General features: G+C 53.8%; 1 protein-coding gene across 1 annotated transcript in view; it reads right to left on the bottom strand.

Annotated features, from left to right (window-relative positions):
• The window catches only part of LRP5 (LDL receptor related protein 5), a gene marked incomplete at its 5' end in the record, with an annotated part of 108644 nt that overhangs the window by 22870 nt on the left and 58281 nt on the right, over positions 1–27493 (bottom strand). Inside the window, 7 exons of the mRNA XM_082659760.1 lie at positions 3705–3904; positions 5464–5787; positions 10290–10474; positions 11737–11963; positions 14613–14902; positions 16693–16909; positions 26717–26888. Coding sequence (XP_082515886.1) covers positions 3705–3904; positions 5464–5787; positions 10290–10474; positions 11737–11963; positions 14613–14902; positions 16693–16909; positions 26717–26888 — 1615 coding nt within the window. The remainder of the gene's footprint in view (positions 1–3704; positions 3905–5463; positions 5788–10289; positions 10475–11736; positions 11964–14612; positions 14903–16692; positions 16910–26716; positions 26889–27493) is intronic.

Below are 27493 nucleotides of genomic sequence, written 5' to 3'. Positions count from 1 at the left end.
TTACCCATTCATCTGTCGATGGACACTTAGGTTGCTTCTATGTCCTGGCTATTGTAAACACAGCTGCAATGAACATTGTGGTACATGACGCCTTCTGAATTACGGTTTTCTCAGGGTATATGCCCAGTAGTGGGATTGCTGGGTCATATGGTAGTTCTGTTTTTAGTTTTTTAAGGAAACTCCATACTGTTCTCCAGAGTGAAGGCCCTCAAATCTTATTGTTTTTTAAATTTAGGATGCCAGGACAATAGGTGTCCAGCACAGAGGTCCACCTCTCATAGCCTCTTCCCTGAGGGAGACAGGCCAGGGGTTCAAGGCCAGGTGAGGGTGCAGGGCTGCCCCGCAGCGCATACCAGGAGCCCAGGGGCAGCACGTGCCCCTCGCGGGGTCTGTTTTCCCCCTCACACTCCCTGCTGGTCTCCACCCTGAGCCTCTCCCAGGAGCGCTGCTGGACTCCATGCCGTCTACTGCCTCTCAGGGATGAGCCCTGGCTTTCGGAGCCACCGACAGAGAATTCCTTTAAAGGGGACCTTGTTTCATGAACTGATGCAGGAGAAGGAGAGTGCCCAGAGCTTCCCTCACGTCCCTCACAGGCTAGAGGCCGATTCCCTGGTGGATCTGGTCCCCTCGGGTTCTCAGGTGACCTGACCTGGTGCAAAGGGGCTTCCCAAGCTCCTGGGCTGCTGCCACCAACAGTTTGGATGAAAAGTTCCTCCTCTGAGAAGGGAATCATCTTTAGATGATGTTCTGATCACAGCTCATTGCAGACCCTCTTAACATACCTCTTTTCAGCAGTCAATAAAACAAGAAGTCTCCTGGTGGTCAAGAGGGGGCTTGCAGCCAAAAAGTAGCCCCCCTCCCCAGGCCCAGCCTCTTGGACTCAGCTGGAGAGGAACCACCCGCCCCCAAACACACACACAGCAGCCTCTGGTCCAGCCCCGCTGGGCAGCTGGAAGCATGTCACTCGCATCTCTGCAGGTAACAACACCCCCACCCCCGGGAGCTGTGGGCCCTAGGAGCCAGGCGTCGACTCCAGCCGGCACATTCCTTTCCCAAGAGCCACAGAGCTCTCTGGCCAAAGACCACAGCCCAGTGCAGCCGACGGCCCGGGAGTAAAGCAAGATTCCAGCTAGCCCTGGCCAGAGCCAGGCTCCCTGCGGAGGGTGGGTGTGTGGGAGCCGGGCACACGCTCATCGGAACAACCAGCTGAGAAAAAAGTGCGTGCTGTAACAACACACCACCCACGTCCCACCCCAGGCACACGGGAACGAGGAGGTAAACTCTACACGGTTGGCCGGATTTATAAAACCCAAACTCCAATTTTACCATGAGGAACAGCACCAAGGCCGGTGCAAAAAATCTTAGCAGAATCCGATTCAACGTCACAATCCACACCCCGCCCCCTCCCCAGTACAAAGTGGTACTTAACCCAGTGGGAAAGTCTGCAGCAACAGCTCACAGGCGGATGCAAGCCCAGCGTCCACTGATGGACGGACGGATAAGCAAAATGTCTTCTATACAGACAATGGAGTGTTATTCAGTCGTACAGAGGAAGAAAATTCTGATACCTCCTATGATGTGGATGAACCTTGAGAACATTGTGCTAAGTGAAATAGGCCAGTCACAAAAGGACAAATACTGGGTAATTCTACTTATATAAAGGACTTAGTGCTGTCAAATGCAGAGAGACAGAAGGCAGGAGGGTGGGCGCCAGGGACTGGGGGGATGCGGGGGATGGAGAGTTAGTGTTTAATGGGGACAGAGTTTCCTCTGGAGATGGATGGGGGTGACGGGTGTACAACAATATCAATGTGCTTAATGTAATGGAGCTGTACACTTAAAAATGGTTCAAATGGCCCATTTTATGTAACGTATATTTACCACAATAAAAGAATCAAAAATTAAATAGAAAAACGACAGCCAAGTAGATGATAATTTAGAATACCATCCTTGGAGGTGGGGTGGCACCCCTAATAATCAAAGCCACCAGAGGGTGGAGTTTAGCAAGAGACACAGGAAGGGAAATGAATATTTTCCAGATTAAGTGTTCCTAGAAGGGCTTCTTCTTCAAAGTCTTCCCCCACTCCTGCTGGACACCATACAAGAATGCAAAAGGACGCCTCTCCAGGGGACCTTAAGGTAATTTGTGCCCCAGCAACTTTCTCAGCAGGAAGCCATGGTCCACCAATTAACACTCCCTGTTCTCCAAAGGACTCAAAGCGACTGTCACCTGCGCCCAGGGTGGGACGAAAGAAATCCATTCCCACCGTTTCCACCAGGCTCTGCTCCCACAGAGATGATAATCACAGCTGCTCGGGCACAGCTGGGGCTTTTAGCATCAACCAAGGACACAGACGTCAAAGGACGACTTGTTAACTTTACATCGTGGGTGGATGAAGTATTTTGTCGCAAGTGAGGCCCAGTCGTACAGGCAGTACTGGCACCCGGTTCAGGGTAGGAAAGAGAAACACCTACGTTACAGACACGAAAATCTTCTGAAAATCTCCACACACAAGCATCTGCATCGCTGTTCTAACAGTATCAAGATTTCACCACGACGACAGAAGCTGTCACACTGACCACTCGACTGAGAAAGAGACCATCGGGTTCGGTAGCTTTTGTGAAAGGCGTCTTTAGAAACTGGCATGACCAGCCGGGCACGTCCTACTGGAGTTCTGGCCACAGTTCCCTGTCACATGGCTGGATACGCCGGGTGTGCCCCGAGGCTGCAGTGACAGTGTCCTTCCTGGCACGGGTCACAAACACCTAACACAGAAAAGGAGTCAGTTCTGCTAGACTCACGTCTGGAAAACATGTATGCGTCCCCATGCAGTGATGTATCAGGGACAGTTTGAGCAGAGAGCAGGTTTCGCATTCACTTTGCACAACTGCACCCAGGAGAAAGCCTAGGCAAGTGCAGAGCACACAGCAGCACCGCACCGAGCAGGGGCCCACAAACACACATGCCTCCAGCGACCCCTAGCCCCCGGGCACTGGGAGCCACGCCATCCACGCCGGGGTTACAACGATACGTCCCATCTCAGACAACCCTCCTTCCGCGTTCCACAAAAACCCACAAGCTGCAACCTTCCGACCCCCACGTCCTCCGCCAGCTTCAGGTCTTTGCAACGTCAGGAGCCGTATCTGCTGGAGCATTTGTGTACCGAACCATTTACCATTCAAAGGACAGGGCCCCTGTGTTGCCAGGTTCCTCTCTTTTTTTTCAGTTTGTCACTGATGGCCTTTTGAGGGCTGCACACCTAGCCCCCTTTCCCCCATCAGACCCGTGGTCTGCACTGGGCGATTCTGTACAGTGCAGTGATTTTCAGACACATGTACATTGCATTATAACAGAACTGACTATCCAACTCCCCTGAAATAAAAGATAAATCTAGAATAACCAACATCAACTATCCCTGCACAGAACCACTATGGAAAGGAAAAAAAAACCCCATGGGGTTTGACGCCCACCACTGCTACTTAAACAGCTGCAAAATCCAGTTTCTACACAGAATCACAGTCTAAGGGTCTCACACGGCTCAGCCTTATACCTGGCAATGACATAATCGGAGCCCAATCACTGTTTACCCCAAACTGTGCCCTCTTGGCACCCCCTCTGCTAAGAAAAGGGGGCGGTAGCCTGGGAGCCGCCAGTGCGAGCCCCTCGTGGAAGGGCCCCCCGCGCCCCCCGCAAGCACACTTACCTGGGTCCCGTCGTCCTTGGCTCGTTTGATGTTCTGGCGCCCATCTACCCAGTAGATGAACTCGTCCAGCGGGTCATAGTCGACGGCCTTGACGTTCCTCAGCCCGTGCAGCGGCAGGATGAGGTCTGGGCTGTGCTGGTCATCAGGGATCATTCGGCTGATAGCACACTTCTGGCTGAAGAGCAGGAAGGTGGTGGGTGCTGGAGAGAGGCAAACGGGGGCGGGCGCGCGTCAGCGTCTGGGAGCCGAACAGGGAGTGGGGCAGGGAGGACGGCCTTCCATTTTCTGGTAAAAAGTAGATTTGCGTGCGCACCTACGAGATGTACGTGGAAAAAGGCTGGAAAGACACAAAACTGGTTCTTGGGGGTGGACTATGGGTAATTTTATTCTCCATGTTACACGTCGCTGCTGTTTCCATATTTTATAAGTGTGTGTGTTATTTTAAAACTAGATATCCACTTCTTTTCAGATTATCAAGACTTAAGTCAGAGGGAGGGAAAGGTAGTGAACATCCAGCTCCCACCCGTAAGTGTGTGTGATGCTCTGGTGACGGTGGGATTCGCCAGGGGCTTCTACGTGCTCCAGGGAATGGCTGAAAACCGTGTGACGTGAACAGTGACACCGGGAGGGGACACTCCTCAGGGCTGTCGGGACCCAGGATGTGTAGAGGCCACCAGCTGCAGCCACGTCAAGAGTTACAGCTGGGCCACATGAATCCAAGTCACAGCCCTGGGTCTGCCGGCCTTGGGAGCCAGCACCCGAGTCACATCCCCTCTGGGCAGAGGGTGACCTGCACCTCCGCTTGACCCTTCAAGGTTATGGCCCCCAGGGGCAAGGACAACAGGACCAAAGGGAGCCCAAGAGTGGGGAATCCCAGGCTGTGGCCCCAGGCCCATCACATACCAGCCTGGGGCCTCGACCAAGCCCCTTAACCCTTCGAAGCTGTAGGTCCCTCATCCACATAATTGGGCCAAGGAAGCTCAGTCCTCTTAAGGCCCGGGGCTGCGAGAGGCTCACACAATGCCCGGATGACAGAGAGCTTTACAATCTGTCTAGCGCTGCACAGAGGCCGAGTTATAACTAGCTCTCTGCTGATGTCACAGGAGAAAAGCCTGCCAACAGGACACACCTGTTCTCCCTGCGGGCCCATGGGAAAGTCACTCTCAGGCTCTCTGAACCTCGCTTTTCTTAGAATTGAAAGTGAAAAGGCCTACCTCGTTTAGAAGGTCGGTGTGAGGATTACACCGTGGACATGGGGCCACACGCAAGGGGTCAGGGCAGGGACTCTGGAGCCAGCCTGCCTGGATCCAAACCTGGTTCAAGTCTTACCAGCTGTGTGGCCTTGGGTGGGTAACTACACATCTCTGTGCCCAGGGTCCTAGTCTGTGAAATGGGGACAGTGATACTCCCTACCCCATAGGCTGGAGGATTAAGGGCCATAAAAAGCACTTGGAACAATGCCTGGCCCTAGAAGTGGGTGCTCTCCCCCAGGGACTGTTTTTCACATCCAAAGAGCCTCCCATGCGACGTGCCCGCTGAGGGCTTGGACCATCTACTCGTGTCTTGATGAAGCAACAGGTCTTCCACCCAGCCTGAGCCTCCAGGTAACATTAGGCAACATGTGCAGTGCACAACCTGCCCGACTGCCCATGTGCACCAAGGTTTCCCCAGATAAAAAGCTTCTTTCCACCTTAACCGCCAGAGTCAGACTGATGATCTAATGTGGGAGTGAGGGACGGGGGCAGAGCGAGGCACTTACGGCTGCAGTTGCGGCTACTGGGGTCCAGGGTGTAATGTGAGGCACAGCTGCAGCGGTGGCCGCTGGGGACAGCGAGGCACAGCTGCCCACACTGCCCATTGTTGTGCATGCAGTCATTGAGGCCATCCTGGCGGGACGAGTGGAACACCAGGATGTCCATCACGAAATCCAGGTGGCCCTGGATGAGGGTGCGGTTCCGGCCACTGGTCTTGTCGGCTCGCTCAATGCTGTGCAGGTTCCAGTCTGTCCAGTAGATGTAATCACTGTACTGCGTCAGGCCGAAGGGGTGCGGGAGGTCATCGGCAATCACAACCCGTTCCTGACCTGCGTGGAGACACACGGGTACCGAGTCAGCAACGGCACCGCACGGGCGTCCTGTGGCTGAACCAGTTCAACCTGCAGCCTGGCCACTTGCGTCGGGCTCATAAAGCATGTGACCACTTTGGGAAACGAGCAGGGTCCACTGAGGCTGGATGTGCACCTGCCCTGAGGGCAGGCAATTCCCTTCTTGCAGCACAAGAGAAATGCATGCAGCATCCACCCAAACAACACAGAAGAGAATGTGCACGGCAGCAACTATGTGTAACAGCCACAAACGGGAAACAACCCAAACGTCCGTCAATAGTAGGATGGATTAGGGACTTCCCTGGTGGTCCAGTGATTAAGACTCCGAGCACCCAATGCAGCGGGCCCAGGTTTGATCTCTGGTCAGGGAACTAGATCCCACATGCCGCAACTAAGAGCCCACATGCCACAACTAAAGATCCCGCATACCTCAACTAAGAGATCCCACGTGCCGCAACTAAGACTCAGCACAGCCAAAGTAAAAAAAAAAAAATAGTAGGATGAATTAAAAAATGGTAGGATCTTTGGGACCTCCCTGGTGGCTCAGTGGTTAAGCATCCACCTGCCAATGCAGGGGACGCAGGTTCGATCCCTGGTCCAGGAAGATCCCACATGCCGCAGAGCAACTAAGCCCGTGCGCCACAACCACTGAGCCTGCGCTCTACAGCCTGCGAGCCACAACTACTGAGCTGGCGTGCCACAACTACTGAAGCCCGCACACCTAGAGCCCATGCTCTGCAACAAGAGAAGCCACCGCAAGGAGAAGCCCGCGTACCCCCGCTCGCCGCAACTACAGAAAGCCTACGCGCAGCAACGAAGAGCCAACACAGCCAAAAATAAATAAATTAATTAAATGTAACTTTATAAAATAAAATAAATAAAATGTAACTTTATAAAATAAAAAAATTTTTTTTAAAAGGTAGGATCTTCATACAATGGAAATGATAAAAAAGAATAAAATGATAAAATGATAAAAAAGAATAACAACAATGTGGGCGACTTTCACTGAGTGACAGAATCCAGATGCTGAAGAGCACACTCTGTGCGGTCACAGTGATAGAAAGTTCTAGAACAGCACAGCTAGTACACACAGATAGAAGTCAGGGCAGCACTGACCCGAGGAGGCTGGTGAGATTGACTAAAAGCCTTTTGAGGGCTGGAAACTTCCCTACTTTGATCTGCGTGGGAGCTACACAGGCTATGTTGATGCCTCTGTGTATGCACAAGTATCTGTATGTAAAAATTCTCCAACTTGACTACTTTTTTTTTTTTTTTTTTTGCGGTACGCGGGCCTCACTGTTGTGGCCTCTCCCACTGCGGAGCACAGGCTCCAGACGCGCAGGCTCAGCGGCCATGGCTCACGGGCCCAGCCGCTCCGTGGCATGTGGGATCTTCCCGGACTGGGGCACGAACCTGCGTCCCCTGCATTGGCAGGCGGACTCTCAACCACTGCGCCACCAGGGAAGCCCCTTGACTACTTTTTTGTACTTGACTGTATATATATGTCAATAAAAATTTTAAATATTGATAAAATAAAACCTTCTGCCTAGCAGTCTACTACAGTGGTTGAAACCAGGTTCTGGAGTCAGCCTGGGCCCCCTCGCTTCTCCCTTGACCAGCATGTGACCTTGGGAAAGCTATGTAAACTTCTTGACTCTCAGTCTCCCCATCTGAAAAATGGGTATTTGGAGGGGGGGCACGCCATGTGGCTTGTGGGATCTTAGTTCCCCAACCAGGGATCGAACCCAGGGCCACGGCAGTGAAAGCGCCAAGTCCTAACCACTGGACCACCAGGTAAGTCCCAAAATGGTTATTCGTAACAGTGCCCTCATGGGTATCCATGATAATTAAATGTAATAAATTATGATAAAAGAACAATGAGGTTCGTGATATAATTGTGATAAATATTCAATGAGATCATGCATGTAGAATGGTCAAAATGCCGGCACAAATTAAGTGCTTGATAAAAACTACGTGCAGAAGAACATTCCCCCTCTCCCCCCAAAAGAGGTCATCCTAATCTCCAGGATTTCTGAATATAGTACCTTACACGGCAAACGGGGCTTTGCAGGTGTGACTAAATTAAGGATTTTGAAATGGGGACATGATTCTGGATTATCCCAGTGCACCCAGTGCAAACACTAGCGTCCTTGTAAGAGGGAGCAGGACAGTGAGAGAGAGGCTGGTGGAGGCTATACAGCTGGCTTTGAAGATGGAGGAAGGGCCACAAGTCAAGGATGCAGCCAGCCCCCAGATGATGGAAAAGGCAATGGATTCTCCTCTAGAGCCTCCAGATGGAAGGTAGCCCTGCCCACACCTTGCTTTCATTTGGGAACGCTGGTGCCATTCTCTCGCCAGCAGCAGAGGGCTTGTGAAACGAACCAGGGTCTGATCACGTGACCCGCCGAGCAGTTACACGCAAAGCACACACCTGTGTGCACCTGCTGGGACTACTGCGGCAACACGCAGGCTCAGGGCCGCATGAGGGAGGGAGAGCAGGTGCAGGGCCCGGTGACACTCGACAAGTTCTGTCCCTCCACCTGGGCATGGGTTTCTAAGTCTTCACTTGTCAAAGTGTGTGTGTTGTATGAATGCCTCACGTATGCTCTATTTCACAGTAAAAACGGTACCAGTGAAAACATATTGGTGACCTGGGGACATGCTCCTCCTGTACAGGAGTGGGAGAAAGCCAAATGAAAATCATATGTGGCACGATTTGAAATAATGTTTTCAAAATGATTTTTAGAAAGGAAAAAAGTGAAAAAAATCTTCAGAGATGAACAGTTAAAAATATTTGCTTAAAAAAATCAATCAAAAAAATTTTGAGACTGGAAAGAGATATGCCAACAGATGAATATACATTATTACTGACTGGTGAAATAATGGATAATTAAAATTTTTCTTCCTGTTTTTCTGCATTTTTAGAAATTTTCTAAGCTGATTATTTTATCATTAGAAAGAAGATAGTTCTGAAATAAAGGTGCTCCCTGACTGCCTGTCACGCACACGCTGCCCGCCCCCACTCCACCCCGGGCCCTGGACTGGGACTCGCAGTGGACTTTTCCAACAACAACGATCATTAACTAAACACTCAGAGGGCAGTGACTGTGCTCCAGACTTGATGAGAAGTGCCTTCAGTTAATTCTCACAGTAGCAGCTGTAGGAGGAAGGGACCATCGGCATTAGAGGACCGAGGCACAGAAAGGTTAAGTCACCTGGCTCAAGTCACACAGCAAATGGCAAGGCCAGGAATGCAACCAGGATGGCGGGGCCCCAGGTTCACGCTCCATGCCCACTCGTGCCACGCCAGGCAACATTCCCACCTTTCCCTTGCCCGGGGCCTCCCCTGTTATTAACCAAGTGCTCCCTACACGTCTACGCCATTCAGTGGGAATACGGCTGAAAACGGCCTGACTGGACGCACACCACCACCCTCAATCTGCAGAGTCGAGGGGGTTTCCAGGGTTGTTCCTGCTTTTCCTCCCAGTGTGTCTTTACTCTGGGGTAATCAGGGAGCTTGATTATTTCGGGCAACCACAGCTGTGCTGTGACTGGTTTCCCACCTGGCACCAGCCTCTTGTAATTCCCTGTGGGGCTGGGGGTGGCAGTCTCAAAGACACATTCAAGCCTTGCTCTTGGCCTCATACACCAGGACAGTCAGCATGCAGGGTGGGTGCAGCCCGCCGCAAGCAGAAACCAGGCCACTGAGCTTCTAGTCCTGGCTCTGCTCACACAGTACCTGGGGACAAGCCGTTCGGCCCACCTATGCCTCAGTTTCCTCATCTGTAAAATGGGCACAACCACACCCACCACAGGTGGCGGCAGCAGCAGTGATTAGGAAGGAAGCCAAATCCTCTCGGTCGCACAGGGCAGCCCCATCATGTGGTATCACCCAGGGGAGCTAATATAACCACCCCCTGCAGGAAGTCCAGAGTCATGTGATTTCTAGGCTCAAATCCTGCCCTCACCGCTGGGTGGCTTGGAGCGAGGGTTTCTTTGTTTTTGTTTTTAATCTAATCCCAGGTGTTGAGTGGTCCCAGAACAATGCCTAGCGCCCAGCAGGTATTCAGGGTCAGATGGAGCTGTAGCACGTGGCCGTGGGGTCTGAGTGGCACTCTGTGACCTTACACAAGTCCCACGACCTCCGTGGGCCTCAGTTTCGCCATCAACGAAAACCTACGCTATGTGGTGTAGGGTCAAACTAGAATCCTGGCACGGGGTTGGCCGGGACCCGGCTCTCAGCTGATGTGTAGGGAACAGCTGTCACTGGGGTCTCTATTGACACATCTACAGCGACAGCACCAGGGGCGGAAAGGGACAACCCTCAGGAGGGGGCGAGGCTGGGTCAGCACCCGGGGCGTGGCCGCACCTCCTGTGGGGCTCGGGCCTGGCGGGCCCAAGGGCACAGCCCTATGGGGGCTGAGCATGGCCAATGCCCAGGGCAGGGACGCCCCCTCGCGGCAGGACGCACCGGCCCTCACCCAGCATGTTGGATGACTCAATCATGTTGGTGTCCAGGTCCGTCCAGTAGAGACGCTGGTCGGCGTAGTCGATGGTGAGGTCGTTGGCCCGGCCCACCTTGTCCACCAGCGTCACGCAGTTGGTCCCGTCCATGAAGGCCCGCACGATCCTGGGCTTGCCGCCCCACTCGGTCCAGTAGATGTAGCTGGAAGACATGGGAGCAGGGGGGGGCAGGCTCAGGCACGGCCACCCTCACGGCAGGGCAGGGGGCACACCTGCCGCCATCTCCTCGGCTGTGCCGATGGCATCCCTGCAGGAAGCAGGGAAGAGGTGAGACCCTCGGAGGCCCCTCCACCCCACCATCCCTCTGGGAGCAGTCACGGAGCTACATGCTGCCTCCTGGGGTCCCACAGCAGCCCCCCTGCAAGCTAAGCCCTGATATTCCCATTCGGGTGCACAGACAGGGTGACCGTGCAACACGACATCCAGGCTGGGACACCTGTGTCAGGGACAAACGCTAACTAAGCTGGACAGGATGCCAGGGTGACCGGGACGGGCAGGAAGCACGTGGGCAAATCGGGGCGCACAGTCTCCTCTCCTTAAAGAAGGTAGAAAACAAGACGCTGAGGCCAACAGGCATCGTAGGGTCAGGACTCGAACTCAGCTCTGCCGTCTCCACCAACGGGTCCTCCCTCCTCTCTCTTCAGCAGTGGCTCCGGGGAAGGAATCCCCATTCCAGAATTGTGTACGTTTTACTGGTTCTTTCGCTAAAACCTGGACCTTTCTTTTTGTTCTGCCGAAATCTTCCCTTCCCTGAAAGAGCACGTGGCAGGCAGGGTTCGGAGCGCTCCCTACACACCACTGATGCTTTATGGGTTGAGCACTGAGCGCAGAGGAAGACTCCACCCTGGCCTCTCTGGCCCCAGGGCAGGGCCCCCAGGCTGCCTGACACATAAAAGCATGTGCCTTGCAAGCTTGCAAGGTGGGTTTTAAACCGCCGCTAAGTGGCCAGCAAGAAGCAGGAGGGGAGAAGCCCAGGACAGGAGCCTAGAAAGGACTGCATGGGACTTCCTGGCCCAGCCCTGCTCTAACCAGTTATGTGACCTTCAGTAAATCACTGAGCTTCTCTGAGCCTCAGTTTCTGCATCTGTAAAATCACCCACCCCTTGCAGGGCCCCTGGACGCCCAGATGAGATGACCCCTCTGGGAGTGCCCAATGCAGTGCCTGATACAGAGGCTTCCCTTCCTGCCTGCTGCTCTGGGCCCCAGTGTCCCCTCTATGAAATGAACCAGATGACCTCCAAGGGTCCCGCCGGCCCCGGCCACCTCAAAGCTAGTAGCGGTCGTTACTGCTCCAACCGCAGAGCGCCAGGTGGGCAGCCGTCTGCCGCGGCCTCAGGTCATCAAGGCACTGGCTGGTGTAGAGAGGTGACGGGGACACGCCTGCTGGACAAAAATGGTCCTTACCCTTTGGTGGGGTCCAGGGCCAGCGACCTCGGGTTGTCCAGATCCCTCCACACAAGGACCTGCCGGAACTGCCCGTCCAGCCGGGCCACTTCGATCCTATTGGTCCCGGTGTCCGCCCAGTAGAGGTTCTTGCCCATCCAGTCGACGGCCATGCCTTCCGGGTAGTCGAGGCCAAACTCGATCACGTGCTCCACGGAGCTCCCGTTCATGAAGGCCCGGCTGATGGTCTGGGAGCAGGTGAGGAGGAAAGGGACACGGTTAGAAACCAGAGTTTCTGCAGATGTCTCCTGGAGCAACTACTGATCACACCTGGGACCAAATCACCAACATTCGAGGTTTTATTCTTTTTATTTCTTTTATATTTTATAAGTTTTTCCCAACATTTGAGTTTTTGAAGGAACATTTGAAAAGCAGCAAAATACAACCTTTTTAGAAGAAACAATTTGGTAATATATATAAAATATATACTTCATTTAAAAATATGTAAAAATATTTTATATAATAGTATATAATTATAAAAATATATCATTATATATAGGCTATATTATATATATATATACATATGTATCATGACCCTTCAAAATAGTTGTAACCTTAAAAAAAAAAATCACTGTATCCTTTCACCCAGTAATCTTCCTCCTGAAACTTTATCCATAGGAATGAAAACACAGAAGAGGCTTTACCCACAGAGATGCCTGTTCCTGTGGTATCATTTGGAGTCGGAAAAAACTGGAAGAACATTTAAAATAAGGGAACGGGGCTTCCCTGGTGGCACAGCGGTTGAGAGTCCGCCTGCCGATGCAGGGGACACGGGTTCGTGCCCCGGTCCGGGAAGATCCCACGTGCCGCGGAGCGGCTGGGCCCGTGAGCCATGACCGCTGAGCCTGCGCGTCCGGAGCCTGTGCTCCGCAGCGGGAGAGGCCACAGCAGTGAGAGGCCCGCGTACCGCAAAATAAGAAAAATAAATAAAATAAGGGAACGGTTAAGTATGATAAGGAATATATGATAAGGAATATTTTACACGTTTAAAGAATTATGTTAAAGAGTTTGTAACAGGCTGATAAAATACCTGTTATAATGAGATGTGGAAAAAACCAGGATACAGGATTCTACGTAGCATATGATTGTGATTATGAGAAATACTAACATAGGGAAAAACTCAAAGGAAATACAGTAAAATGACATCAGTGGCTGACTTGGGATGGTGGGGACGTAGGTGTTTTTATTTTCTTCTTTGTACTTTTCTGTATACTTTTCTCTCTTTCTACAATGAACCCTGTGACTCTTAAAATCAGAAAAATCTTTAAGAGCCATGTAATACCAACAGTAGAATAAAAGATAGGCGATTAAACTGTTTGGGTTGTCCGGTGCTTTAGAACAGGGGTCAGCAGACCTTCTCTGTAAATATTTCAGGTGTCACAGGACATGTGGATCCATTACAACCTAGTGGCACAAAAGCAGGTGCAGACGATCCATGAGCAAGTGGGCACCAGTGTGACCCAATAAAACTTTATTGGCAAAACACAGAGGCCAGTCCACGGACCAGTATGCCAAACCCTGCTTTAGAAGATGAAAGAGGCTTTCCTGTATTCATCCAGGATGTTTATGTTAGCATCCGGAACAAAGAAAGAGCTTGCTAAGTAAGTGGGCACTCGTGAGGGAGTGGATGGGGTGAATCGAAAAATACACGGACACACAATCACTCTAGAAATGGCCACCTGTGTGTCCACTGGACCTGCTCATTGTAATCATTCATGCTTGTTTATTAACACAGGTTCACTAATGTTCTAATGGTGTGAATCGAGTTACGATAAATATTATAGTTCTTTTATTTTTTTTAATTTTTTAAATTTATTTATTTTTTTGGCAGCACTGTGTAGCTTGCAGGATCTTAGTTCCCCGACCAAGGATCGAACCTGTGCCCCCTGCAGTGGAAGTGCGCAGTCCTAACCAGTCCTAACCACTGGACCACCAGTCCAGTGGTTATAGGGAATTCCCTATAGTTCTTTAAAAAAAAACCAAAACTTTTTCTACAAGGGAATACTACTCAGCCATAAAAAAGAATGAAATGTTGCCATCTGCAACAACATGGATGGACTGGGAGGGTATTATGCTAAGTGCAATAATTCAGACAGAGGAAAACAAATACTGTACGATATCACTTATAAGTGCAACCCTAAAAAATACAACAAACTAGTGAATACAACAAAAAAGAAGCAGATTCACAGATACAGTGGTTACCAGTGGGGAGAGGGAAGGGGGAGGGGCAACGTCACGGTAGGAGAGTAAGAGGTATAAACTATTAGGTATAAGATAAGCTACAAGGATATATTGTACAACATGGGGAATGTAGCCAGTATTTTATAATAACTATAAATGGAGTATAACCTTTAAAAATTGTGACTCACTCTATTGTGCACCTGTAACTTATATTGTACAGCAAGTAAACTTCAATTTTAACAAACCATTAAAAAAACAAGGGACTTCCCTGGTGGTGCAGTGGATGGGACTCCATGTTCCCAACACTGGGGGCCCGGGTTCGATCCCTGGTTGGGGAACTAGATCCTACATGCATGCCGCAACTAGGAGTTCGTATGCCACAACTAAGGAGCCCGCATGCCACAACTAGGAGTTCATATGCCACAACTAAGGAGCCCACGTGCCTCAACTAAGGAGCCCATGTGCCACAACTGGGGAGCCCGTGAGCTGCAGCTGAGGCGCCCGCCTGCTGCAACTAAGACCCCACACAACCAAATAAATAATTTTTTTTTTTTTTTTAAAAAGGAAGAAAACCTTTTTTCAGCCTCTGAGGCGATACCATCACCAGGTAGGTATTCACGGGAAAGGTACACAGGGAGGACTCCCAGCTGCCGTACCTTCAGGCTGACGTCAGTCCAGTAGATGTGATGGTTGGACACGTCAAAGTCCAGGGCAGAGGCCTCCTTGACGCCCGTGAGCGGGATGGCCACGTCGTTGTTATTGGTGTCCAGAGAGATCCTGTGGATGGCGGCCCGGCTGGTGAACACGAGGAAGGCCTCGGGGACGATGCAGGTCTTCATGTCACTCAGAAGCTCCAGGCCGATGGGGCAGCCGCACTTGGCGGCGTGGGGCGTGAAGAAGCACAGGTGGCTGCAGCCCCCATTCCTGTCTGCACACGGGTTGGTCCCTGGACGGAAAGACACAGGCTCTAGACGCCAGAGGCCCAGCAAAGAGGGGGTGGGCAGTGGCTCCACGGTTGTACGAGGCTTCATTTCTGCCAGACGTCACACAGGGACAGCAGGTGGGTGGATGGAAACCCAGGGCCTCCCCAGGCACGGGGAAGGCACGTAACAACGGCTGGCTCTGGGCCCAGGGCATCTCCGCACTTGGACTCCTCCATCCTCATGGCGACCTGGGGACAATCGCACCCCCTGCCGCCCCCACCCCGCCGGGCCTGGACTCCCGGCCTGCTGACCGGACCGCAGCCCGAGACGCCACCCAGACAGTTCCTCCTCCCGTTTCCGGCACTCTCGGTGCCCTCGAACTCAGATGCACCCAGGACGGCCAAAGGCGCCTCTTTCTCATTGTAGCAGACTGTACTTAGCATTCGTGTATTTTTGGCCAGGCCGTTAGTCTCACTCATCTGCTGCAGTGCTGTTAAAATTGGCTTTAATTTAGTGTTAAGTATTTCAGCTAGAAAAAGAATCCTCTCCCCCATCTTTCCCAGTAAATCCCTACATGAGAGAGAGAGAAAGAGGGAGGGAGGGGTCCAATTTCTCAACTTTAAATCACACCCAATGGATATATCATGTTTCTTACCTCTAGGGTTTTCTTTTTTATTTTTCAGACACTCACTAACCGGGGGACCTCACGTTCCACAGTGGATGAGGAACGTGTTTTCAAAGGCGCTGGTAAACTGAGTGTGTTGATGCCATCGCCTTGTCTCAGGAGTGCAGGTTGTGACTAAAGGCCTCTCCCGGAGACCAAGATGCACTAGATCCCCCCAGGGTCTCCGCCCACGGCCTCCCCTCCAGGCCTCTGCTCAGCTGTCCCTTCTGCCGGGCAAACCCTGACCCCCACCTGCTCCCTAACTTCCAAGCTCAAGTGCCCTCCCTCGTATTTTAAAGTCAGGCATCCCTCTAACACCTCAACTGTAGTCACCAGCCTGGCAGCAGAGCTACCTAAGGGGTGTCTCACCCACTAGACTTAAGGGCAGGCACTGGGGCCTCTCTGGTCCTTCCTCCCTCCCTCCCTCCAGCAAAGGGTTGCTGAGTGTCTCTGATGTGTAGGTGCAGTGCTGGGTGCAGGGCCCCAGCTGGGGACAGGGTCCCTGCCGCCACAGAGCCCACAGTCCCGTCCCCCCATCTGTCCTCCCACCACAGCTGGACACCACTGTTCCCAGTGTAGCCTGTCGACCTGCACTGGGAATCATATTTATAAAGAGGCAAATCCTTCTGTTAAGGGAGCTTTCTGCAGATCCTGGCTTTCAGATAAAAGGTGTGTGCTTGAGGGTCCAGGCTGTCACACTGGACAACAACCACAGCTCAGCCCAGCCACGAGGTCAAGGCAGACCCGGGCATGAGTCCTGAGCTCGGCCACCCATTAGCTACACGGCTTTGCCACCCTCTCCCCAGCGCAAATAGGGCCACATCGTAATTCACGTAGAGAACTGCTCTGGGCACTACGGCACTTAGCCACAGCCTCGCACGCAGCAGGCGCTCCGCAAGTGTTAGCCCTCGTGAGAACAATTATTGCCAGCAGTGCCCAGTCACCATGCCTGGTCGATACCCCACCCCCATGCCACTGGTCCTGGACCAATATTCTCACCATCTCCTGTGCTGTCCAGCCCCAGAGTGGTGCCCCAGCCGGTCACTTACACCCCCGGCTTTGGCCTCCAACTGGGCTGCCTGTGGACCAAAAGGGCAGCCACGAGCCTGTGGCATGGCTGACCCATGGCTGGAGGCTGACCCGACTCACCGACGGCCTTGGCCACATTCACAGCCTTGAGCCCCATCAGGTCGGGCAGCTGGTCGATGATGACGTCCCGGCTTGCCTTGACCTTGTGCACGCGCTCGATGCTGCGCCGCTGCCAGTCGGTCCAGTAGATGAAGTCCCCCAGCAGCGTGAACCCGAAAATGTGTGGGAGCTTGTCCTCCAGGAGCGTCCGCCTCTTTGTCCCATCGATGTTGATCACCTGCAGGATGGCAGACGTAGGGCTGAACCAGCCTCGGGCCTGAACTGCCTGGAACAGGACGGGCCCCAGCAGCGTCTGCGCCTGGCGAGGCCACCTAACAAAGCCACGGCTCACTGGGGCAGCTGGATGAGTGATGTTTTCAGTGATGGGGCCATTCAGGGGCTCTTCCCCACTGCCTCCCCTACCTGGGGGTGGATGCTGGGCTGAGAGGGGCAGGCAAGACAAACAGGTGTCCTCTCTCTCGCCATTGCTGATCGACTAGCAGTAGCTGCCTGGGATACCAAGGTGTGGGTCTCCGACCCGGGATGGGCTCATTGATTAGTAATGTCTGCCAAGATGCAGAACGGGGAGGCACCAGTTCACACCCTTGACGCGGAGCTCAGTTCCAAAAGGCTGGACAGCCAACGTACTGCAAGCCCTGGGCAAAGCCTCCCACTTGTCTGTGGACTAATTTCTTGCTCGGTCAGCACCAGGTGAACTCTGAGGACGCTTCTGGGTCTAAGTCTGAGCCTACAGCTCTAAGGTGCTTTCCAACACCAGACACACTAGTGGCTGTTTACTCTGAGATGTAAAAGCTAGATCTTTTTCTTGAAGAGTCGGCACTGATTAAAAGCATCAACCACAAAAGCCACAGAGGAGAAAACTACTATCAAACGTAAAAACGCCTTAACCAACTGAAACACACAATCAGGATAAGATGTGGTTGTGATGACAGATGACCCTGTAGGAGCTGATGTGAAAAACAAGATAAAAATGTAACATCCAAATTCTCCTGGCTCTCAAGCCAGGATGAAAGAGACATGATGAATTAAAGGCAAGTCTCAACAGGTCTCCTGCAGCCGGATTATATTTCCAGCTCATCAGAAAGGCTACAAACCTTCAGGTTTGCAGGTGGCAGACACATAAGACAGATCGGGTGTGTGCTGAGCAGAAAAGACTTTGGTCCTCTGTTGTTGGACAGCACAGGACAAAACTGCTGGCCCAACCAGGAGTAGCAGGCAGCTCTGGGTCCTACAGCCAGGGGTCCCACCCCAGCTCTGCCCCACAGCCAAGTCCCTCTGCATCCCACATGGACCTCAACTTCTCTACCTGTAACTGAGGGTAGCAGCTAAACTCACCCTGGAGGGACTTCCCTGGTGGTCCAGCGGTTAAGACCCCACGTTCCCAACGCAGGGGGCCTGGGTTTGATCCCTGGTCAGGGAACTAGATCCCATATGCCTCAAGTAAGAGCCTGCAAGCCACAACTAAAGATCCCGCATGCCACCGTGAAGATTCCACGTGTTGCAACTAAGAGTGCAGTCAAATAAATAAATGAATATTAAAACATAAATAAAGTCACCCTGGGAACTTAACCAAAGAACAGTGGCTGGGCCCCAACCTGGGGCAATTACACCAAACTGGAAGGCCAGGTACGAGTCCTGAAAGCAGCTCCCCACAGGTGGCTCCAATGAGCAGCCCAGATGAGAACACCGGATGGGATCCCGTCCTGTACCACGAGCTGGAGTGTAGACCTTGGGCTGTAGGATCTCCGTGCGGAGCTCTGGGCACCAGGCCTGGCCCACTGGTCAGCCATACAGGGCAGGTGATAGATTACCAGCAGGTGCTGGTTCCGGCTTCGGCCCCACAAGAGGAAGGCGACATAAAGGCGATGAACACACGCTTCGCACAGAACTCAGACGTGGGGAGGGGTCTCGCCTGGGATTCCCGCCGAGGAGGCGCACAGCAAGAGAAAGAGTGTCTCTAACAACACACAGCCCGTGAGAGGCAGGGCTCAACCCCCTGCTCCTTCCTTGACACAGAATAACCAGGGCTGGGTGCTGGGGGCGGGGGCGGGCAGAATGGTAGAGGTAGGACATGATCGCTATAAAGACAGCACCCACATCTGGAAAATAAAGACTCCACCTTTTATAAACCAAAATGCCAACAGCATCTCTTGAAGAGATTTTTCTCATCCTTCTCTATGTCCACATTTTCTTTATTTCCTTTAACAGCTCAATTCCAGACATAAATAAGTGCATGTTCTATTGACTGAGGGGAGGAAGTACATGTTCCTCAGCTTAGGAAGGATGAAAGTGAGCCCGCAGAGGACAAGGGGCCAGATGTGGGGGGCGGGGAGACAGCCGCTGGCCAGCAGCAATCCCTCCCCCAACCTCTGTCCCCACACACACCCTCGCCCCACCCTCTGGTTGCCCAGAACAAAGTGAGGAGGGTGTGAGCTGCTCCTCCCCGGGCTGGGCTGGCGGGACCCACCGCAAGGACAGAACCTTGGCTCCGGGCTGGCAGGGCCTCCCTCTGCCTCGGAAGCCCCTCCCTCACCCCATCCCACTTTGAACGATTACAGACCCCATGAAACACCTCTCAGGCCCTCCAACTTGGGAGGACAACAAGACTCTAACACTTGAGAAAATAAATGGTCCCGAAGCGGCCTTTTTACGGCAGCTTTCAACACACCTTGACCAAATCCAACACACCTGTAGAAGTAACTCTGCTGGACCAGGCCTTTCCCAAATCCTGGAGCAGACAAGTAGGACCTGTGTACAGGGAGCACACGTGTCAACCCCCCCGTCCCCAGGCTCCCTCTGGGGCCAACTCGGGGGCCTCCCCCTTTCCTGGGCCCTGAGCGGAGCCCAGAAAGAACAGAATCGAATCTGGGCCACCTGATAACACGGGAGCCGGGAGAGAGCACAGGAGGCGGATTGCCGGGGACAGGGGCTGGCAAGCTGCTTCTGAAAAGGATCGTAAATACCTTCAGCTTTGAGGCCATAAGGTCCCTGTCGCGATAAAGCAGCCACCGAGGGTGCCTAAAACAAGCGCGAGTGTGTTCCAATAAAACTTTATTTGTGCAAACAACAAAAATTAAAAACAAAAAACCTGGAAGTTCATATAATTTTCACATGTCACGAGATACCATTCTTTTGATTGTTTTCAATCACTTAAAAATGTAGGGAATTCCCTGGCAATCCAGTGGTTAGGACTCTGCGCTTTCACTGCCGAGGGCCTGGGTTCAATCCCTGGTCAGAGAACTCAGATCCCACATGCTGTGCAGTGCCGGAAAAAAAAAAAAAAAAGTGTAAAAACCACCGTGCGTTTGAAAGTGGCACAAACATAGTCATTCTGGCCTCCGGTCCACGGGTTTCAACCCCTGCTCAAGAAGTTCCCCTGCCCTTGATTTTCAGGAGAGGAAACTAGATACCTCCAGGAAGTTATATCAAAATGGTCAAGCCAGGTGCCGAAGGCGCCCGAGTGCCAGCCAGCCTTGCTGTCCGACCTTTTGGCCTCCGCCCTCCTGTGCTCGGCTGACTCCACACACCAAGCCCAGGTCTGGAGTGGGGTAGAGGCAGGGCAAGCAGAGCACACATCCATCCCCTGGCCAGCTCATCACACGACCCGCAGATCAACAGCTGCGTGATGCGCAGAAGGGTGGGCAGACCCCAGAGAAGCCCGCCCTCAGCCGTACTCCAAGAGGCAGAACCCACAGCTGCGGGGTCTGCACGGCCACCCACAAAACAGTAGACCCCAAAAAGTCACCTGAGGTGCAATCGCCTTACACCGAATCCTCTGTTTCTAATGACTTGGCCGTGCAAAGAGGCGAGAGCCCAAGACCAACCCTTTGAAAGCACACGTTTAAAGAAAAAAAGAGTTCTGTTCTCTGATGGAACAATTATACTCAGACACAAAGCCCCAAATTAAAACTGCTCTGGTTATTGTTTCACGTAACAAAAGAGATCTTACACACCCGCACAGCTTGTGGCCCCGCTGCCCGGAAGCCCTGCACCCTTCTCCCCCAGGGCTCATGGACCCGGACACACAGCCAATCCGTCACTCCTGCAATGAGTGTTTATTCTGTTCGTGCTGGAAGTCACCTCCATCGACTCAGGAAATGTCAGGAACAGGGGGACGGATGTATTTTTAACTTCTCAGGCTGTGATTCATCCTTGGCCCGCCTGCTCCACCGGGTGTGTCACTCCCCACCGGGTACTCCCCATGAATGCTTACCCTGACAGTAGACGGCCACCAGCAGATGGCGGCTGCGAGGGACACAACCTCCCCGTGGTCCCGGCCGAGGAAGACATGGGGGGGGGGGCTGCAGAGAGCCCAAGTGACCCCCGGGGCCTCCAACGAGTACAAGGCAAGCCACACACAGGTGACACTTCCTGCCCCAGAGACGGGCCAAACAGCCTGGACTACGGGTCGACCTGCAAAACTTCTTCTTCCATCCTCGGGGCGGGGAAACAGCTGGGGAGGAAGCTTTAGAAAGACAGCTCCAGTCCGCAAAGGGCAAGGCCCGAGCCTGCTCTTACCCAGGAATGGCTAAAACTGCCATCCAGAGACCTGCCTGATCACTGTGTGAGCACAAGGGTGTTTAAACGCTTTGCCTATTTCAGGATTAATAATGGGCACCGTTCCTCCCGCTACTCTAGAAACAGAAGGAAATAGACAGGATATACACAAGTCAGTGAGAGGAGAAGGCAGGGCTTCAGAACCAACGCGGCTGGAAAAGCAGCTAGGGTGCTGTCAGGGGAGTTTGAACGACCCGCCCCCCCGCCCCCTGGGCCCCCATCCTCTCTGCTCGGCGTCCCTCTAGAACACTGACCACCTGACGGGCTGCGGTTGTCCCGGTCACTGCTGTCTGTATCTCCCCTTCTAGAACACTGACCCCACCAGGGCATGGGTCTGTCCTGTGCTGCTTTTCCAGCACGAGGTGACATTCAGTGAGTGCTGCAGGATGAACAGATGCTCGCCCAGGGGCGGGGAGGGGGGTTGAGGGAAAGAGGCAGCGCGAGCTACGACAGGACAGGAGTTCCACTCAGGGACGATCCGACAGGCAGCTGTGGGGAAGGAGGATGCAAGGACGGGCCGGTGAGGGGAAGTGGGGGACAGAGAGAGTGGGGGAAGGCCTAAGAGGGAGAGGTCGCTTCTGATGCAGACCCGGTGTGTCCTGACTCCCTGCCAGGGGATCAGCACAGAGACCCCAGTTCAAGCCCAGAGAGCTCCCGCCTGCTTTGGGAGACATGGCCGCTCACAAACAAGTGAAAAGATGATGATGACTCCATAGCTAAGTGAGAGCACAAGCCCTGCATAGATGTGGAAGGCCTTACAGCCTCTGGCTGGGAGAGGCAGCCTCCAGGCCGGAACCAGGATGTTGCTGTTTTGGAAAGGAAGACCCTACACCGTGTGGCCAAGTGCGTGGATGAGGTGAGCAGCTCCCATATGTGAGACCGTGGCATGTGGCGGGAGGCGGCTCAGGCTTCCGAGGGAGAGGGCTGGGGGCAGCTGGGCACGTGGGCTCAGGAAAGAGCTCCGGATGGAAGAATCTGCTTGGGAGAGGACCCACGCTGGGCTGTCATGGGCCCAGCACCTGCCAAGAAGCTGGTCAGAGGGAGAGGAGGGAAGTGCAGGGCCCGAGGGGCCATCAGTTAGAGACAGAAGAGGGAGACAGTGAGTCCGAGTTACTTTTACCAATTAAGTTGAACCCTGTGGCACAAGGCCGAAGAGCTGTGGCAGGTTGGAGGAGGAGAGGACACGCTCTTGGGTTGGGAGCCTAGCTGGGCAGGGAGGGGGAGGGGGAAACACGCAAGCAAAGGGCGAGAGGCCGGGTCCTGAGGATGTGGCTGGAGCCACGGGAAAGTCTAAGCACCTGTGGGCAGGAACCTCTAACCCCAAGGGCTCTTGACTCAGGAAGAGGGTTAAGGAGGTGCCCCAGGGAACCCCCAGACCAAGAGGGTGCGAAAGCAGGGAGCAGAGAGGCAGCTCTGTGGGTGCAGAAAGAGGCGGGGGCCACACCCATGTCCACACCACATGGTTCCAACCTGCGCCATGTCAGGACTGCCCTGGCGGTCATCCCTGGTCCCTGAGGACGGGGAGGGGACCTCAGGGCTGCCTTCCAGAGTGAGCCAGCCCCGGGCCCACCCCCACCCCCAGACGGGGAGCCACCCCGAGCTAATCCCCCGAGGGGCTGCCAACCCGAGGCTGGCCTGAACCCGCTGTCCAGGATGCCGTCACAGGCAAGGCGGCAGGAGGCCCACCTGGAGGGCGGCGCGGCCCTGCCCGCAGTCCGGACTCGGTTGCTCAAATCCATCTATGTGCCAGGACCGCCGTCCAGAGGAATCCCCACTTCGTGGACTCGGCCCTCTAGACCTTTGTTCTCCTCCCAGCTTGTCGGGGTATCAGCCACAGCTGCCCTGGGAAGTCATTTTCGGGACGGGCGGGCGAAGCGGGAACCTGACTGATGCCTCTTCAAAGGGAAGCCGGCGGACACGGCGTGGAGCTCCTTCCTGCCGGCGCCTGAGCTCGGAGCCAGGCCACGCGCACAACCACGCGGAACAGAATCCCTTCTCCCATCCAAAGCAACCCGGCAAGATATGCCCAAGAAACACGCTCAGGCTCCTTAGCATCTGTCTCGGGCATAACGTCTTAGAGACGTGACCACTGCTGGAAGCGTGTCCCGTCGCTGTGCTGACCTGGAAGAGCCCTCCCCTGACCGTCCCCCGGCCTGGAGTCTGACTGAGTCCTCAGGAAAGGAGACACGGCCCCTTGCCCTCGGCTATTCCCCCGAAGCCCATGGAATCCACCGTGACCCCAGCAGGGGCTTCTGCACCTGGGCTGGTGGCCTGATCCCAAGGTTCATGTAACATGTACCAGAGGAGCATCTGTTGGGCGTATGTACCAAGGTGACCCAGCACCTGGTGCAGAGCTGACGCCCACTGGGTGTTCAGCAGCAAACCCTGAGGCCCGAGTAGGGGGAGGGTGTCCACAGCAGGAACACGTGGGCAAGTCCCCAGGCATGCTCGGGCCACCTCCAAGAAGCTCACCCTGGGGCATTTCACCACCGAAAAGAATGCCAGAAGGGTCTGCCCTGGGCTCCGGGCTTGACTCCAAGAAGCTGCCATGACCTAATGCACCTGCGATTCATCGGGGCGCTTCCCACCCTTGGAGTTCACACGGAGAACCACCTCTATGTCCGTCCATGTCCGTGGCTTCCCTGCGGCAGGGGCGGAGGGAGAGTCCAGCACTAACCCCGAAGCCGGGGTCAGCTCTGGACGTGTGGGCAGGCGGCCTAGGTCAGCGTTCCCAAAGTGTGTGCCACCGGAGCCACAGCACGGAAAGAAAGGGGGCCGTAGATCGTGTAGTTGGAGAACACTTACGCAGTTTAGTGCCCCGTGGGAGGTCTGCTTATTAAAGTGTATTAGAGGCTCCAAAGAGAGAAGTGAGGCAGGAAAGCCTCCGCACGTTTCCCAAGTTTGTTGGATTAAAGAATCCCAAACACTTCCAATTCTTCTGTCTCTCTTTTGGGGCCTCCTGGTGATTGGCTCCAAATCAACAGGTGATACGCCTGGGGCGCATGTTCCCGGTTTGTCCGTACCAGCCACCGCGTACTCTGCCGGCAATGACTTTGTCACTTATGCCACGCCCCTCCCCCATCCTCCTGTTACCACAATGTCAGCGTTTTAGGGCCTCTGTTGGTTACCCCGAAGCTCTTCCCCACCTGTCCGCTCCTAACTTTGGTCCATCCCACTGTTCCATAACCACGGCAGGTAACGTTTATATTGCGTACAGTAGCCTGACGCTTCAGGCTCTGTCTGTGGATTGACTCTGAAAGCAGAAAATCAAAAAGCACCTACTTGCTGCATGACCCTGAGCAGGTTACTGTCCCCTGGGCCTCAGTGCCTCATCCACACGTGGGGACGATGCCACATACCTCAAAAGACTATTGTGGGACAGGCACATGGAAAGATGCTCAACATCACTCGTCCTCAGGAAAATGCAAATCAAAACCACCAGACACCACAGCACACCCGTGGAATTGGCCGTGATAATAGGAGAATTTTACAAGTGTCAGTGAGGATATGTTGACATCAGAGCACTCGCACACTGCTAGTGAGAATGTAGAATGGTGCAGACTGTGGAGGACAGCCTGACGGTTCCTCGGTAAGTTAAAGATAAACCTAGCATATGCCCCAGCAATTCCACTCCTAGGTACGTGCCCCAAAGAATTAGAAACAGATGCTCAAATAAAAACTTGCAGACAAATGCTCATAACAGTATTACGCACAATCCCCCAAAGGTGGAAACAACCTACATGTCCACCAACAGATGAACGGATGAACAAAATGTGGTCTCTCCATACAATGGAGAAGGAATGAAGTACTGACACACGCTGCCACATGGATGAACCCTGCAAACATTCTGCTGCGTGAGGCCAGACACAAAAGACCACTGATCGTATGATTCCACTCACATGAAATGTCCAGAGCAGGCAAAGCCATAGTGACAGATGGGAGATTAGTGGTTGCCAGGGCAGAGGGGTGAAGAGCGGAGACTGGGGGCCAACTGCTTAACAGGTTATGGGGTTTGGGTGATGAAAATGTTCCTGAACTAGAGAGTGCTGATGGTTGGACACCACTGTGAATGTACTAGATGCCACTGAGTTGTACACTTTAAAATGGTTAGAATGGTCAATTTTATGTTTATTTTACCAAAAAAACCCACCCCAACCAACCCACTGCTGTGGGAGTAAACCGAGCGATGCCTGTAGCGCGTCTGGCAGTGTCAGCTGGACACGTGCATCCCCAACCCACTCCCGGGGTGGGCGTGGCTACGGACACAGTGGGCGTGGCCACGCCGCAGGAAACAGGGGTCTCGCCTTCAGGCTCAGAGGCTAGAGAGACAAGTGTCTTCAAACAAGATCCTTTCAAAAGTGACAGTTCATAGGGAACTCCAACAGGAAATGGTGCCAACTGCAGCTCCTTGGGTTTGCGTGGGAGAGGGATCTGCCCAGCCCCGAGTCCCCTTCGCGTTCCTGCTCAGAAGCGTGGCTTGAAACCCCGCGACACAGACGCACGGTCATAGTCTCGCTCCCGCCTTCCCCCTGCAAGCTGCCTGGTGGGGGTCTCCCCATGGAGCCGTGAGAAGAGCGAAGGTGACCCCCAGGTGGTGATATCAACGAGCAGTGATGTGACCAGAGCTGACGAGGATTATCCAGAAGCTACCGGAAGCGAGGGAGGCATCCAGCCGAGGAGAGGCACCAACGTCAGGGACCAATTTAACTACCGTATGGTCAAGAGCACCGCAAACAACGCACCCCTGAGCAAAACACAAGATGCTAAAGAACGCGTACAGAGCACCACTTTAATCATGTAAGATCACACAAGACTGCGTGCTGTTCTGCGTGACGTCCACATAGTAAATGTCTTTTAATGCTTGGGAACGAATCGTCAAACTTAGGAGAGTGGTCCCCTCTGGCATCAGCTACATTATGTTTCACTTCTTAGGCTGGGTGGTGGGTATGTGTTATTTCTTTCTTTTATTATGACTTTGTATTTTGAAACAGGAAGTTGCACACGGAGTTCAGAGGGTTCCTGCGTACCCTGTCCCGGTTTCCCCCTTAATAGCATCTTTTTTTTTTTTTTTTTTTTTTTGGCTACACCGCGCAGCATGCAGAATCTTAGTTCCCTGACCAGGGACTGAACCTGCGCCCCCTGCAGTGGAAGGGCGGAGTCTTAACCACTGTACCGCCAGGGAAGTCCCCGGTGATAACATCTTACATAACCACATACACCCTATGGTGCTGTTAACTCAGCTACATACCTTCCGTATGTCAGAAACACATCACAGTAAGTTACTTCTTCAAGGATTCTATTTGGCCAAATAGCATAGCACAGGCATCTATCTGCTGCCCACCTGACACGTATGACGGGCTGCAGGGGCGGCCAGGCCAGCCTCTGCATAAAGATCAGGGCTCGACGGCTGCAGCACTGCGCCTCCACTTGCGCTGAGCAGCTCCGTGGACCAACGAGGATGACTCACCTCGATTTTGTCCGTCTTGGCATCTCCCCAGTACAGCTTCCCCTCCTGCAGGTCCAGAGCCAAGCCATTGGGCCAGCCCAGGGAGGTGTTGACCAGGACGCGCCGCTCCTGCCCGTCCAGGTTGGCACACTCGATTTTGGGGTTCTCCCCCCAGTCTGTCCAGTACATGAGGCTGGAGAAGAAGTACATGTCCGTGACATTGCCCATCTGTCCCATCCAGGCTGCACCCCTAGGACTGAGAACAGCACCCACCCACCCACCACGTCCGAGCCCGTGTGCAGGACCAGGGGCTCCACGGGGACAGCAGGGGCTTAACTACACGGGGCGCTAGGACTCAAAACAGCAGACGCCCTGTCAAGGGACCCCGGGGAGGGAGGGGCTGAGCTCCCAGGGGGAGGAAGAGGCAGAGTGGAACCTCCTTCGAGTAGCTGAAGGGCTCCCACGTGCAAAGCAAAGCAGGCAACGTGCTCTCTGCGGCCCCGAGAAGCAAAGTGACATCCCGTGGGGCGCTGGGGGCCCTCCGGGGTGGGGGGGCTCAGCCCAGAGAAAGCGGCCAGAGCTGGGCCCTGAGCACAGCGCCCTTCCGGGCTGGCGGCCTCTCCTCTCCCACCCCTGAACCCTGTGATCTTATACTTGACCCGACCCCGTTTCCTGAGGTCCTCACACTCGAGGCCAGGGGGGACCCCACCCCCACTTCACAGGTAATGCCCACAGAGGGGGGTGACTTGACAGAGTTCATCGGTGGCAGAGTGGGAGCAGGTCCCCATCTCCCGAACC

Source organism: Grampus griseus (genome assembly GCF_964374135.1).
Source record: "Grampus griseus genome assembly, chromosome: 8".
NCBI classification, from domain to species: Eukaryota; Metazoa; Chordata; class Mammalia; order Artiodactyla; family Delphinidae; genus Grampus; species Grampus griseus.
Note: the sequence above shows the minus strand (reverse complement) of the source record. Positions and strands in the feature narration are given on the sequence as shown.